Source organism: Aythya fuligula, chromosome 6, assembly GCF_009819795.1.
Source record: "Aythya fuligula isolate bAytFul2 chromosome 6, bAytFul2.pri, whole genome shotgun sequence".
Classification (NCBI taxonomy): Eukaryota; Metazoa; Chordata; class Aves; order Anseriformes; family Anatidae; genus Aythya; species Aythya fuligula.
Window position 1 is genome coordinate 22,683,039 of NC_045564.1, and position 13,635 is coordinate 22,696,673.

At 34.8% G+C, this 13,635-nt stretch overlaps 1 protein-coding gene across 4 annotated transcripts in view; it reads left to right on the forward strand.

Annotated features, from left to right (window-relative positions):
* ITGB6 (integrin subunit beta 6) overlaps positions 1-11,588 on the forward strand; it is a 54,449-nt gene extending 42,861 nt beyond the window's left edge. For 3 of the 4 annotated variants that reach the window (XM_032190470.1, XM_032190472.1, XM_032190471.1), the window contains exons 14-17: positions 694-791; positions 5,664-5,783; positions 7,225-7,391; positions 9,302-11,588. In XM_032190470.1, coding sequence (XP_032046361.1) covers positions 694-791; positions 5,664-5,783; positions 7,225-7,391; positions 9,302-9,403 — 487 coding nt within the window. In that variant the 3' untranslated portion in view covers positions 9,404-11,588. Of the gene's footprint in view, positions 1-693; positions 792-5,663; positions 5,784-7,224; positions 7,392-9,301 lie in introns of those variants that run through there. The other variant, XM_032190473.1, reaches the window with a different exon arrangement.
* The last annotated feature ends 2,047 nt before the right edge of the window (positions 11,589-13,635 follow it).

Genomic DNA, 13,635 nt, shown 5'->3' on the forward strand with positions numbered 1-13,635 from the left:
GGAAGACTTTTAGAGACTTTTAAAGGAATTGGTTTAAACTCTGTGGCTTTAAGTAATATTTTAGTCATTGCACCATTAAATAAAGTAAATAATTTGAAATTCTTTTACAATAAGTTGTGCTGGTATAATTAGCATCTAAATAATTCCTGAGACAAATAATCACATTCAAGAGACATCTGTTGAGATTCCTGAACTGTGTTTTAATACATTATTCAATCGACTTTCAACAAAGGAAGACTTATAACAGGTGCTCCAGCTTGATCTCTCTGAAGTTGATTTCAAATATTCTTCATCTGATAGGCATTACTTTGGCTGGTATTTAGTATAAGCTTACTTCAGAATATTTATTCTTGAAAATGAATGTTATGTCTGAGTAACCCCATGTCTTTGATAGCCCCACATGAATAATGTTGCCTAGGGTTCTGTCTGATAGCTAATAAGCTGGGAGAGAAAGAGCACAAGAGGGAGCTTATCCACAATAGCTTTATTCAGGTAGGGTTCTTTTTTTTTTTTTTTTTTTTTTTTTTTTTTTTTTTTGTGGCAATCCCTATCATATTTCTGAGAACTACTGTATCCATAGCACAAGACCTTTTGTTTAGCTTCTTTTTAAAATGCAGATGCATACATACTCGCTTTTATATTGGTGCTTTGTGACAGACAGAGATTGATGAGCTGCTGAATTGTTTTCTGCAGGAGCTGTGTGGAATGTCATTTAGCTTCTGATGACAAGTCGCAGGGAGAATGCAGTGAAAAATGCAAATCAGTTGATGCAACTGTCAGCACTGCAGAGGGTTTGTATACTCAATCTCTCTTTTTTGTGTGTACATGATTATTGATAGCTTCCACTTTCGGTAATTTTATCTTTGAAAGTAGCCTTGTTTTTCTGCTGTGGAATTATATTAGGGCCCATAAGGCAATCACTCTCTATCTATGGTCATTCTACAGTAAGTAGGAAATGTAGATCAGGGCTGATATCACCCCTCCAATTAACTCATTGGATCATTCCTACTTTATAAGCAGTTTATGTAAGAAGGGACAGAATTTAATAAATACCAGTCCCTGAAAATCAGTTGCTGATGAAAGCCCCTGAGGTTGTCACGCCTGTACTGTCAGTTCCAGTGGGGCTTCTTTTGCCAATCAAATTCAAAACCTGACTCCAATCCTTATGCAGATGGTTGATTATATTTGGCAACTAGACACAGTCCTTTAACCTATGGCAAAGATGTTCTGCTGCTTGTCAGGTTTTATTGAGACATTTCTGGTATCCTAAAGGCTAAGCACATCTTTCAGTTGACCACAGTAATTCAAAGTTGCGCTCCATCAGTGAGAGTTCTTGAAATAGGAATTGACCTTGAATGAAATATTACCCTCAGTAAGAAACATAACTAAATGGAATTGTGTATTGAAGCATTTTTCACTCCTGTAGAGGAAGGTCCTTGCCTGTACAGTAGGTAAGCTCTTTATTCTAAATGCAACTAACCCAATCCTATGGCAAAAAGCAATTCCTAGGTGAGGCAGGACACTGATGTGTTATACCCACATCATAAATGTAATGTAAGCATTAAATCTGATGGATTAGATGGATTAATCTGATGGATAGAAACACAAAATGGTGTATGCATAAATAAGGATTGAATCTGCTAAACTGTTGGAAGTCCATCTGCATACATGCAAAAATTTCATGAATACATATCTTTTCTACAAAGCTCCAGCTTTTGTTTTTGATAACATTGCTCTGAATAAAGCTTGAATGTTGCAAATATTTCCCTTTCGTGGAAAGCTAATTCAAATGTATTTTTTATTACATTATTATTTTACTATGCCTTTCAAGATATTAGTATTTATTTATAAATATGAAAATGTCTTGACAAATTTCAAAATGTGCAAGCGCTTTTATTGTACCTATGTAGTTAGCAAAGCTTTCAGGCTGATATCACCATATAGCAGATGTTTGCAGGTAGGGATATAAGAGGCATTCTGCTTTCAGATATAATGAATAGTAATCAATAACAGGAACAGTCACTCGTGGTTCTGTTCACACACACACATGAAAAAGGAATATGAGAATGACAGTAGCATGTTCTGTTCCTGCATATCTTCTTTTTCAAGCCCTGTGTTTCCCTGATCAAGGATGTCAGCTACTTCTTTAGGTTTAAAATGTACTTACAGCAGCTATAGCAACTGTTGTATTGAAGGCTGGATAGCTGTTCCTGTCCTAACCCCTTAAAATAATTAAAAAAAAAAGAAAAAGAAAAGGAGCTGGTGCAAATTGTTTCATCTCAATTTACTTGTGTAATAGTACAAATGATTAGTTTTGGCATCAAGGTAGTCTCATTAACATGTCCAGGACGAGGGACTTGAAAAAAATAAAATAAAATAAAAATCTGAAATAAAAACCATATGCCCCAAACAAAAGGATTTTGAAAGTAGTATAACTAGAGCACCACACAGTATTTGACAGATTTTTAATGTGATTTCACATGGTAGTATAATGCTTCATTCTGTTTTTAACTTCAGCTTCTTTAATTTGTCATGGCATTTTGAAAACTAGAAATATCTCTAGGCTAGATTGAATATTAGCACTTTAAAAGTTTACTTTCTGTTTTGCATGCATATGTTGCAACACGGTGGCTAGAACTGGGGAGCCATAAAATAGCATACGCTTTACATTTTTCTGTTTCCTGGGAATGCCTGTTTTAGACTCTAGGCAGTGCCTTTTGCCCGCTCTGTGGCAGTTCATCTGTTCTGTGGGTTTCTCTTCCTGCTTTCCCGCAGCGAGGTCACTCACACCACTGTGCTGCAGGAAGCCTCTGGGCCTAGAGATCAAGCAGGGCACGTGATGACACAGCGGTTCTGGAGGTGCTGATGTGCTCACATTTTCTGAGCTGCCGCTCATCTGAATGGCAGGCATCTCTTTTAACTATTTACTTTAATCTGTTTTGAATATTTATGCAAAAAAGAGGCTAGCCACTCCTTTGTGTGATTTGTCTAAGAGGAGCTGCTGTTGCTGTACCTGCTACCCAGGGGAAACCACAATTCCTAAAAAGTGATTCCTGCCATCACCCTGGCCACAGAGCACCAGGCTGCTCATGCCACAAGGTCAGCAGGGACAGTTACGCTTTCCTAGGAGAAAGTGAGTTTTTTCCCACCTCATAGTACTGACACCACAGAAATTCCCTGTGGAACAACAAAGAGGATGCTGAAACCTGAAAGATAAAATAAATCTCAATCAGCACTGCTCTGTGGTTCTGTCTCAAAGCAAGGTGAAACTGCCCCCCAAAAAACTATTCTGTTGAGCAAAAGACAAACAAGAAAGGGCATAATGACGTTTAAATTTCCAGACCGATTTTTGTTGACTCTTTTATCTAATTGTCTGTTAAGACACAGGTAGTCTTTCATACTTTGAGAATCCATCTTGCCACTGTTACTCAATTCTTCTTCCAGTGTGACTCCAGTGACATCAAATCACATTGAAATTAATGGAATTAGGCTGCAAGCACAAGATGGAAAAGTATTATGTTTCACTACAAAACACAGAAAATGACATAGGTGTAAATTTCAGAAGTTTACCTACCTTGGTGAATTTTTGCACCTATGAAAATAAAATATTCTAGTTAGTAGTCTCCCTTAGTGATCCATCCTCCTAGAAATAATATCAGAGAAATAAAAATACTACGTATAAGTTGTTTTCTGAATAGTCTGAACTGGCATCTCCACCTTCATTTGTGTGTCCTTGCACATAATCACATTTCTGCATGCCTTGGTCTGAAATTATGAGGTTAATTTAAACCTAATTTAAAAAAATAATATATTTGTAGTTTTTACTTTTTGTTTGTTTGTGTTTTATATTTGGAACATGCTTGCAAGGTTTTCTGTGCTTTCAGGAGGGCTAAAAACTACCCTTTTTAAAGAAAAAGCTAAAATTCTTTGGATCTGCTTGCTTAAAGGAGTTGGGAAACAACAAATATTGCAAAACTTGTGATAGCACTGGAACTGTGACCTAGCAATGAGTGTCATTAATTCAGTACATTCAGTCTTGGAGGTTTTAGTCCTTTTAACAAAAACAAATCTTGATAAATTGGCACGTCTTGTCTGCCTGTCACCTTGATAGATAGCATGTTGTTCTGACATCAAGGACAGGCAACAGGTTAAATACAAGATTAGCACAAGTCAAGAATATGTTTCTATTAAAATCCAACCAGATGTGATTCTCACTTTATAACAAGCAGAGAAAAGGGCAGTCAACTGTTTATACTTTTGTACCCTCTGTACTGTCTAATAGTATTTACTATAAGACCACACCTTATGATAAAAAAAAAAGTGAGAATTTCTTTCTTTATGTATGATAGATATTTTAAAATCCATTATTCTTCTCAGATTCCTACTGTATATTTCATTACTCTTCTTGATGCCAAAGTTTGAGGACTAAAGATTTTTAGCACAGTTGCTTGTGAAATTTCAGTAAAAGTTTTAACTGGATAAGAAATAATGGAAGGGTTATGGATACAATTGATCATTTTCACAAAAAAATGTTTCAGAAGCTTACTGTTGTGTTTTTGTTTTTGTTTTGTTTATTTATTTATTTATTATTATTTTTTAAACCTCTGCAAATAGAAATTGAACAGGTTTTTCTAAAAACTGTATTGAAAAGCATACCTAGATTTCCAATGGTCTTTTAATCATGGGTTATATGGAAACATAATAAGCATTCAGCCACAGAGGTATTTGTGTACAAAGCTGTAAGGTAGGATATTTTTGCCCTGTGAAAAAATTATATAATGGTTAGGCTCAGAAATACAGCATTTCTGGCATTGGACCGGTAGTCTCAATTTTCAATTGTCCTATTTGCTTTATATTGTCTGTCACTGGTAGCTTTCTCCTGTCTCTCTCTTGCCTTTTGAATGAACTTTTCTCAGCAGAAAAGGTTTCCTAGTTAGGAATCATTTAAAAAAAAAAAAAAAAAAAAAGGATTAAATTTTCCAGCAGATCTGCATTAAATGAAGAGACAAATAAACCCAGGCAGACTGTCATCTCAGGTTACTTTTTATCTGCTTCCCTTTGAATCACATTACAAAGATCCCAGAATCACAGCTTTCTGTTATTAATTTATATTTACTGTTGTGACAACGTTTGGCATACTGATCTTTGAAGTAACTATTGCTGAAGACATAAATGTCTTTAAACAGTTTCCATTTCTGTTTGATATGTATGTATCTACTTTTGAAACATAATCTAGGCATGTGAGTAGCTCTAAACTAAAGAGAACATACTGTTTACTTTGTCCTATAATTGGGGACTATTACATTTCCCAGACAGCTGGTGGTTAAGCACATTAGAATTACTTCCAATTCATTGAAATTCACACTACAGCAGATTAGCAAAGTGCACTGGATGGTCAGTGCAGATTTACAACACCTGGATCAGTTCTTCTGAAATGCAAGTGAAAAATCTGAAGAAAAAAAAAAAAAAAAAGACAAAACAAAACCCGGAGTGCGAGAGAAGTATTTAAAATCAGTAGAAATTATACGGGTATTTCTGCTTTCATCTTTTACTCTTTACCGTATACAGACAAGGTTGTGACAAATGTTACACCAGCAGTGTCTCTTGTTATTGCATGTTAAATTTCATTTGATTTGATGGATGACTTTTTTCCCCCCTTGCAGATTTTTCAGAGGATAAATCCATTCCTTGCTCTTTGCAGGGGGAAAATGAATGTATAACCACATTTCTACTGGCTGTGGATGAACAGGGAAGGACAATCATTCATAGCATAAAGCAGAAAGGTAAGCAGTTACATTACCTTTTCTACATGAAATCTGGTTTAAAAGCACAGATGTGACAGACAATCAGTTTGAGCAATGCCAGGAGCTGAGCTCTTTTGAACAGCACTGCACCTCCTTGTGTTTGTAACTGTCCTCTGCCCAGCCAAAACAGCACCTACTGAAGCATTTATTTAATGCTGTATTAAAATAAGTGCTTGGTCTCCCATGGAAGATGGGCAGAATAATCCAGTGGATTAATCAGACATTGTTGAACTCTGCTTCTCAGCCCTGCCTCTCTCTGTGGGTTTAAACAAGCCACTTCACCTCTCCCTGAGTTTCATACCCATAAACCTCTTATCACCACAAGGGCTACAAGAGTTTGTTAACTTTTCTAAAGTACTGTGCAATTCTAAGATGATAATAACGAATGTCCTGTGTGTTATATCAAAAAACTGTAATCCACTGTGAAATGACATACATTTTGCAAATTGCACTATTTATTCAAAACACTGACTATACCTGACAAAATGCATCTTCATAATTATGTTTAATGTTGTAGTAGTATTAAATTTTGAGTGCCTTGCATAAATAACAAATATTCAACAGATCTTTTTATATCCTTTCATTTAACAATTTTTTATTTAATGCTATTTCACTACTGATTTTTTCAGTAAAACTTCTGATGTAGTGGGATAGGAGAGAACACAGATACCACTTTCCAGCTGCTAAGCAGTTTGGCTTCCAGGCAATAAAATTAAATTTTTTTGGTCACACCCAGTGTCTCAGTACTAAATGTTGGTTATGTTTTAGTGAAAGCCATGCAAATTTGTAACTTACCTCTGTTAGTACAAATGGCATTTATTTTGTTAACCCTTTGTGTAGGTTTTCTCTAGCATTCATGTGATAATGAAAGTGATTTCACTTCCATTAAAAGTTCACAAAAAAAAAAAGAGCTTTTATTATAATAACAGTAGTGTGGCTTTATATAAATTATGATTGCAGAAAAGATCGCTGTACTAAAAATTAAAATTAAAGAAACACATTTGCTTGTAAACTATACCTGTAATAATCAAGATTTGAAAGGTAAGCCTCTGAGAGATTTCTCTTTATTAAATACATATAAATACAACCCAGCCCTATTTATGTAATTATAAAGACACAAATAGGAAAATAATTTTCTAACTTTCCTCCTCAGAATCTGGGTCTGTATTCAGCAGCTGCTAATCAACGTGATAAAAAAGCTTTTACTTTTTAATTTATTTTTTCTTTACATTTCAAGGCAATATTTTTCAGGTTTGCTAACCGTTTAGCAAGCTAGTAGGAGTAAAATAATATGGGATTGGAGGAACATATATGCACAGTTCCCAGCAAATGAGAACCACAGAATGCCTCTTGGTTGTTTTCAATTGCCTAAAACTTACTGATTGGATATCTGCAGTCATAATTATTTCTGTTTTCACAGCTTGCCCACAGCTTCCAAATATCCCGATGATAATGGTGGGTGTCACCCTTGCTATCCTCTTGATTGGCATTGTTTTGCTTTGTATATGGAAATTGCTGGTGTCAGTTCAAGACCGAAAAGAGGTGGCCAAGTTTGAAGCAGAAAAATCAAAAGTTAAATGGCATACGGTATGTTAAATGTATTAATTTTATATGAGGTTCTTTAATTTTTTTGTATGATGCACAAAGACCTTTAAACTCTGTCTTGGTTGTGTTCTTTTAAATTGATAGGTTTTGCTCATAGATTTTCATTACTTTTAGTACTCTATGAAGTTGAAAAATTCTATTAAATCTCTAATTTTTTTAGGGATAAAGAATAGCTAGTGTTCAATTGCCTGGTTTAATTTCTTCCACATGTAAAATGGTGTAGATAATACTTTTATAATTTTTTTTTTTTTTTTAAATTAGTACCTCCACTCTGATTAATCTTAGCCAAGTTGCTTACTGCCTACGTAATTTTCAGAGGTATACTCCTTAGATATAGAGCCTGCTGCAGGAAAGTGAGGTTATCAATGGCCTCTATAACAATGAGAGCCCACTTATGCTTAGCAGCAATGTAAGCTGTCCAAAATGTAGGTAAAAGGACAGAGCAATCTAGCCCTTAGCTTCTATCTATAGCGTGCATATGTCTAATGCAAGCTGATACCATGTTCCATTTTCCTATTTCCCCTCTGCCCTTGGCTTTTTTTCTCTTCTGCAATAGTTCTATGACTTCTGAGACTTTTTGAAAAAAATCATGTTGAGTAAGCATTTCTGATGGGTGTCAGGAGGATATGCAATATGGTACAGTTTACTTAGCTACATTCCTCTACAAAACTTGATGATTGCAACATTTCTGCAAGAATGGACACTGCCTGCCTTTCAGTTTTTGAGACAGGAAAAATTAGTTACTTACAGGCAAGGCCACTTGAAAATGTTTTCCTAATTCTTCAGGAGGGCTATGTGTGGTAAGAGGGAAGAGAAGGATACTATTGATAAAAATATTTTGATTTTCTTTTCTGTCACAAGAGGAAATGATACAAATGGAATGATGCGAGGCCAGTATTAAAAGCCTAGGTAGGACTTACCCGTCTAGTATGTGTCAGTTGGTGGGGCTCACACAAGAAGACCCTGACAAGTTACATCTCACAGTTGAGTTTTCTTGTATTTCTGCGCATTTTTTCTGTGTTTATAGAATGGTTCGATCACAACATTTAGGACACAACAACTTATGTATTTGATAAAGTATTGTTTGAGTATGTACCTTACCTTAATCTGGGAGGCAGATGCAGAAGGAAGTATGTTTCTGACCCTAGACTGGCTTGTGTTGTCTGAGACAGACTGGATTAATTTTTAGTGTCTTGGAATATCAGAAAGTTGCTAAAGTCTGCACTGAAATGATCAAAGGTACGAAATTACTTCTGTACAAAGAATAGACCAGAAGTCGTAACTAGGGAGAAGAAATAGCGGGAGGAGAATGTGATATTGGTCTATAAAATTACCACTGTAGAAATTTAATACGGGCCATTTTCTCACTGACTTTTTCCTGTACAAGAACAGTGAGATAGCAGGCTCCAAAGAAGCAAAAGACATCTTTACACAATAACTGTTTGAGGCAAATGATTTATTTCCACAGATATTTTAGATGATAAAGTTTGTGTAGGTATAAAATATCTTTACATAGATATGTAGAAGGATGACATCCTCTCTGATCTGCAAGGTTTGCAAAACACATGGTAGCTCTCTTCCATCAGCCTGCATTGCCAGTTTGCCAGGTGTGTGTCCATTGCCAGGTGTCTAGCCTGGGTTTCCCACAAAGTAGAGTACTAATCATCTTCTACACCTTGGGAAGCAGAGTAGTACCAGCTGGTGTGTGTAAGATGTGTATCACAACACTGGGCTAGCAATTGTTGAAATCATGGATCAAAATTAACCCTTGGCTAAAGAGGTATGTTAAAAGCAGTGGTTTACAGCAATATATGCTTGTAGCTGAAGCAATGGCAAGATGAGTTAAACACTGCACGATTTGCATATTTTATTTTATTTTATTTTTTTTGTAGGAAACAAATCCACTGTACAGAGGCTCAACAAGCACTTTTAAAAATGTCACTTACAAGAACCAAGAAAAACAAAAAGGAGCCACGGCTGCAGATTTCTATTAGCACTTTGGACATTACAAACTTAATTTTACTGGCCCGAAATCTAAAAACTCTATTTGTTTCTTCTCAGCTGATTATGTGATATTTGTTTGCATATTGCAGTAGTATAATCATTCTGATAGAGAAAATATATCTTATGTTGGGAAAACTATAGATAGCACCAGTAGTAAAGGTTAACAAATTAAAAACAAACAAACAGCTTTAATATTAAACCACCCCCATCTTAGAAAAATAACATCACAAATATTTCTAATTTGCTCATTACTACCGAGGATTAAAAATTATCAAAGTAAGTTTATTTTTGTAAAGTTAAGTATATAAAATGAGCTGTATACTACTTTGTTCATCCACAGAACCCAAACACATTTGTATTTAGGAGTGTATTTACACCAGTCTGTTTGGTGGGCTGGTTTAAATTCAATACCATAAATTTTTCATCAGTGCTGCTTAAACTACTGTGGTTAGAGGTTCCTCATATCACCTGTTTGACTGAATCATTTTTCATCAGAAACAGCTACTGCTATGGCCAACCTTCCATGTATCTATGGTATAGAGATACCTCCTCTTTAATTTTTTCTTGTCCTGCTTTCCTCTTTCCTTGTCCTTGAATTGGTTGCTGTTTGATGTTCTTTAAGAATCCTCCACTCCTTGAGGTTATCTCAGGGAAAACTAAATCAACCTCATATTCACTTGCACAGTTGTTTTCTGTTCAAGTATAAAGTTCTTTCCCCCCCCTTTCCTTTAAATTCCAGCAGAGAGGATCAAGAGCAAAAGAGAAATATTTTTAAATTAGTGGCCCTACTAGACAAACTTTAAATCAGAGGATTACCAGAATCCCCCTTACCCCCCCGTCAAGTCTAATATTTATCTCCTTTTTAGGCACTGAAAATAAACCTCTCATGCTAGACCATTGCATGAACTGTTGCATGAGCTCTTTATGTGCAGGAAAATTTCATACATCAAGACTTAGTGTCACACAAAAAGGCAATATTTTTTTGTTGATATATCCTAAACTGAGAGGTTCTTTTAATGCCCAGCAGCCAAACATTTTATTTGTGTGTGAAATTATTAATCTCTTTTAGACTTCTTTTTTCATACTAAGCAACAAATAGATCTATGAATTCCACCTGATATTCATTTCCATGGCACTAATGAGGATTTTTAAATCTCAGTTTTAAATAGTTACTAATGACTTACCATAACTTCTTAAATTGTAATGTTGATATCGTGAATGAAGAAAAAAAATCCTCAACAAAATCAGCTAACATGATGACAAAAAAGTTACAGTATTGGGCTATTTTAAACTTACAATAGTGTAGTTTACTTTTTAATATCACTTTTCCTCTGCATTTTTAATTATCTGGAATACTTGGTCAAAATGTACATACAAATGTACTTATAAGAAAATACTTTGAAAACAAAGGTACATTGATATAGTCACAGACAGTTATGTACATTCCCTATGGTAAACTATGTATTTGATCTAAAAACTTGTCCATTTTGTAATGAATATTTACAAAGTCTGTGCAACCTCAGCCTCTGTATCCTCTGCCACTACTGGATACGAGACTGATCTATCAGCTAGGTCTGACCCATGCCTGTTTTAGGGCCTGATCCAAAGCCTACTGGAGTCAATGGCTACAGATGAGGATCTAGTTTCAGTGAAACTATTAGTTTTGGTTTACAAAGATTGTTTTGTTTAAACAAACCAATTAATACTGTCTATTAGTGGATTAGAACCTATAGTATATATTTCTGTGCAAAGAGAAATAAACAATATCTGATGCCTTTGGAAAGGAACTGATACTTTAAACTCATAAGAAATGATTGCAGTGTGAAGGGAATGATGGCTGTCATTAAACTGGAACAAGTAAATTACAGGTTCGCATCTATATTCTTCAGTACTCTTGCGTATCTCAAGGTGAAAATGTGCACAAAGACTGGCATCTGCACCTCTTCCAACCACTGAAGTCCTACAGATGTCAGTGCAAGCTATATGTGGTACCAAATCCTACTTCCCTGGCACACGGATAAAAACACATTGCAGGTAAAGCTGGCACCTGAAGTCAATCTCAAATTCCATTTGGGCCAAGAATGCCTGAAGGACCAGGAAATCTGGATTTAGCCCATGTGAATTATCTGTTACTCTTCTATTTTTCAAATAGAAGTCATCTTTTTCTAGAATAAATTAGTGTGTTGTTGGTTTTTTTTTTTTTTAAGTAAAAAAAAAATCTTTACTGTTTATTAGGTATCTTTTAAATTCTGCAGCTCAGTATGAGGGTTGAAAGCCCTTCTTCTGTAGGTCACTCATTTCAACATTGAACTACTTTTCAGTATTCAGAGATTCTCAAAGTGGTGTTCATGTTTTATGTAAAACATTTGGTGGTCTATGTTCCCCGTTCCTACAGGAGCTTTCATTTCACAAAGCTATGCCGTCTGTTACTATCACTTACATCTTCTGATCATCAGCAAAGATCTGATTTTGTATGGAGGCAATGTTTACATTCCAATTAATCCTCCTAGCAATCTCTCTGCAAATTATCAAAAATGTACAGAAATTTAGGCAGTATGTTCTTCAATTTCCCTGCTGTAACTGAGTGTACTACAAATGTGCTGTGCACCTTCAAAATTTTCAGGATGAAAATCACTCAGATAATTAAGAATTCATCAGACGAGAAAATAGAAGGGCTTAGTGAGAAATATTTCTGTTATTGAGGGATAAGCCATTCTTTTAACAGCATTAATTTAGATCATATATTTTGACAATATAAGAAAGCAATTAGATTTCAGGATCTTACTTGACATTCGCCCTAGAAAAAGAGTGGTGTTCATATCTTTTTATTATATCATTTTATCTTGTAGTATTTGTATCAAAGTTCACCTTTTCTTTTTTCCTCCACCAAATTCTGAGTGGGTTTTTGTGTGGTGAGTGGGATGAAAAAGTCTTTCTGCTGTTTTCATGAATATTGTTTTGACCTGGGGCTGGACCTTGAGAGTGGCCAAAACGTTTTTAATAGAAAATCTACTCACTGAAGAGTTAAACTAAATAAAACCAAAAATCATTAGCAATTTTGTTGTATTGGTGTATCTTTTGTAGAATGGCATTTTCAGTAATGTATAGTAAGTGGTTAATTCTTCCTTTGATTTATAAAAGTTACATGTTAACCTGTATTGTATATGTTCAGATGCATTCAGCTTTGGTTTGTAATATAACTAGTGGGTAATAAGCCGGGATACAAGAGCAAAACGTCAAGTGCAATACTCTCCATGTGTTGTATAATGCTATACAGAAGTCCAGGTTTCTTTTGCAATGGGTGTAAGGGATTTATTGCCCCACAGTACTTATCACACACAATCTAGAAGTAAACAAGAGGTATTTTTTTATCTTGGTCTATTTGCAAGAAACAGGTAAATACCTCAACTTATTTCTGTAAAAGAAGGATTATTTAACCTTCAATAAAGATTATAAAAGATAATGCATTTTTATATACTTTTATTCTTTCTTCATTTTCCATTTTATTGCGTGTCTATCATTTTTTTTAATGCAATTTGATTAATCTTAGCAACTTTTTCATGCTTTGGCATACCCTAGAGCTAATTTGATAAATTCTTTCTGTACCTTTCTTAACATAGTATGTGAGCTTTAAGATGTCTGGATGTTCATTTATTTGCAATCCTTTTACTTTTCAAGGAAATGATTAATGGCTGAATCCTGTAAGGAACTGATTTTTGGAGATATGATTGATTACATATGGCATTCTTTTCATACAATGGCACCTAAAATACACAACTTACTTAAAGCTAAAGATCCATAGATCCATTAATTTTGTAAGTGTAAAAACAGTAATATCTTTTTGGAACTACATGGCAAAGTGCATGTTTTCTGTTTAATATGAAAGTTACCTCTACTTTTTTATTTCTAATCAATACTAATGTATTTTGATATCTGCTAATTTCCTGCTCTGAGGAAGTGAACATTCATTGGCATCCTGGAAAGAGCTGTATTTAAAGCCAATTCTATTCTCCAGGCACATAATAACGTCATGTTCTCTTGAATTTCACAGTGGATTGTTAAAACTGAAATTGATATAAATGTGTAACGTATCCTTATTTTATGTAATTTAGAATTTATTCCACCTCAAATATTTCTATGCATTCTTATTTTGTTTGGTTTGTACGAATGGTTCATGCTTAGAAACTTTTCTTCTGTGTTTCCACTGAGGTACATACCAGCT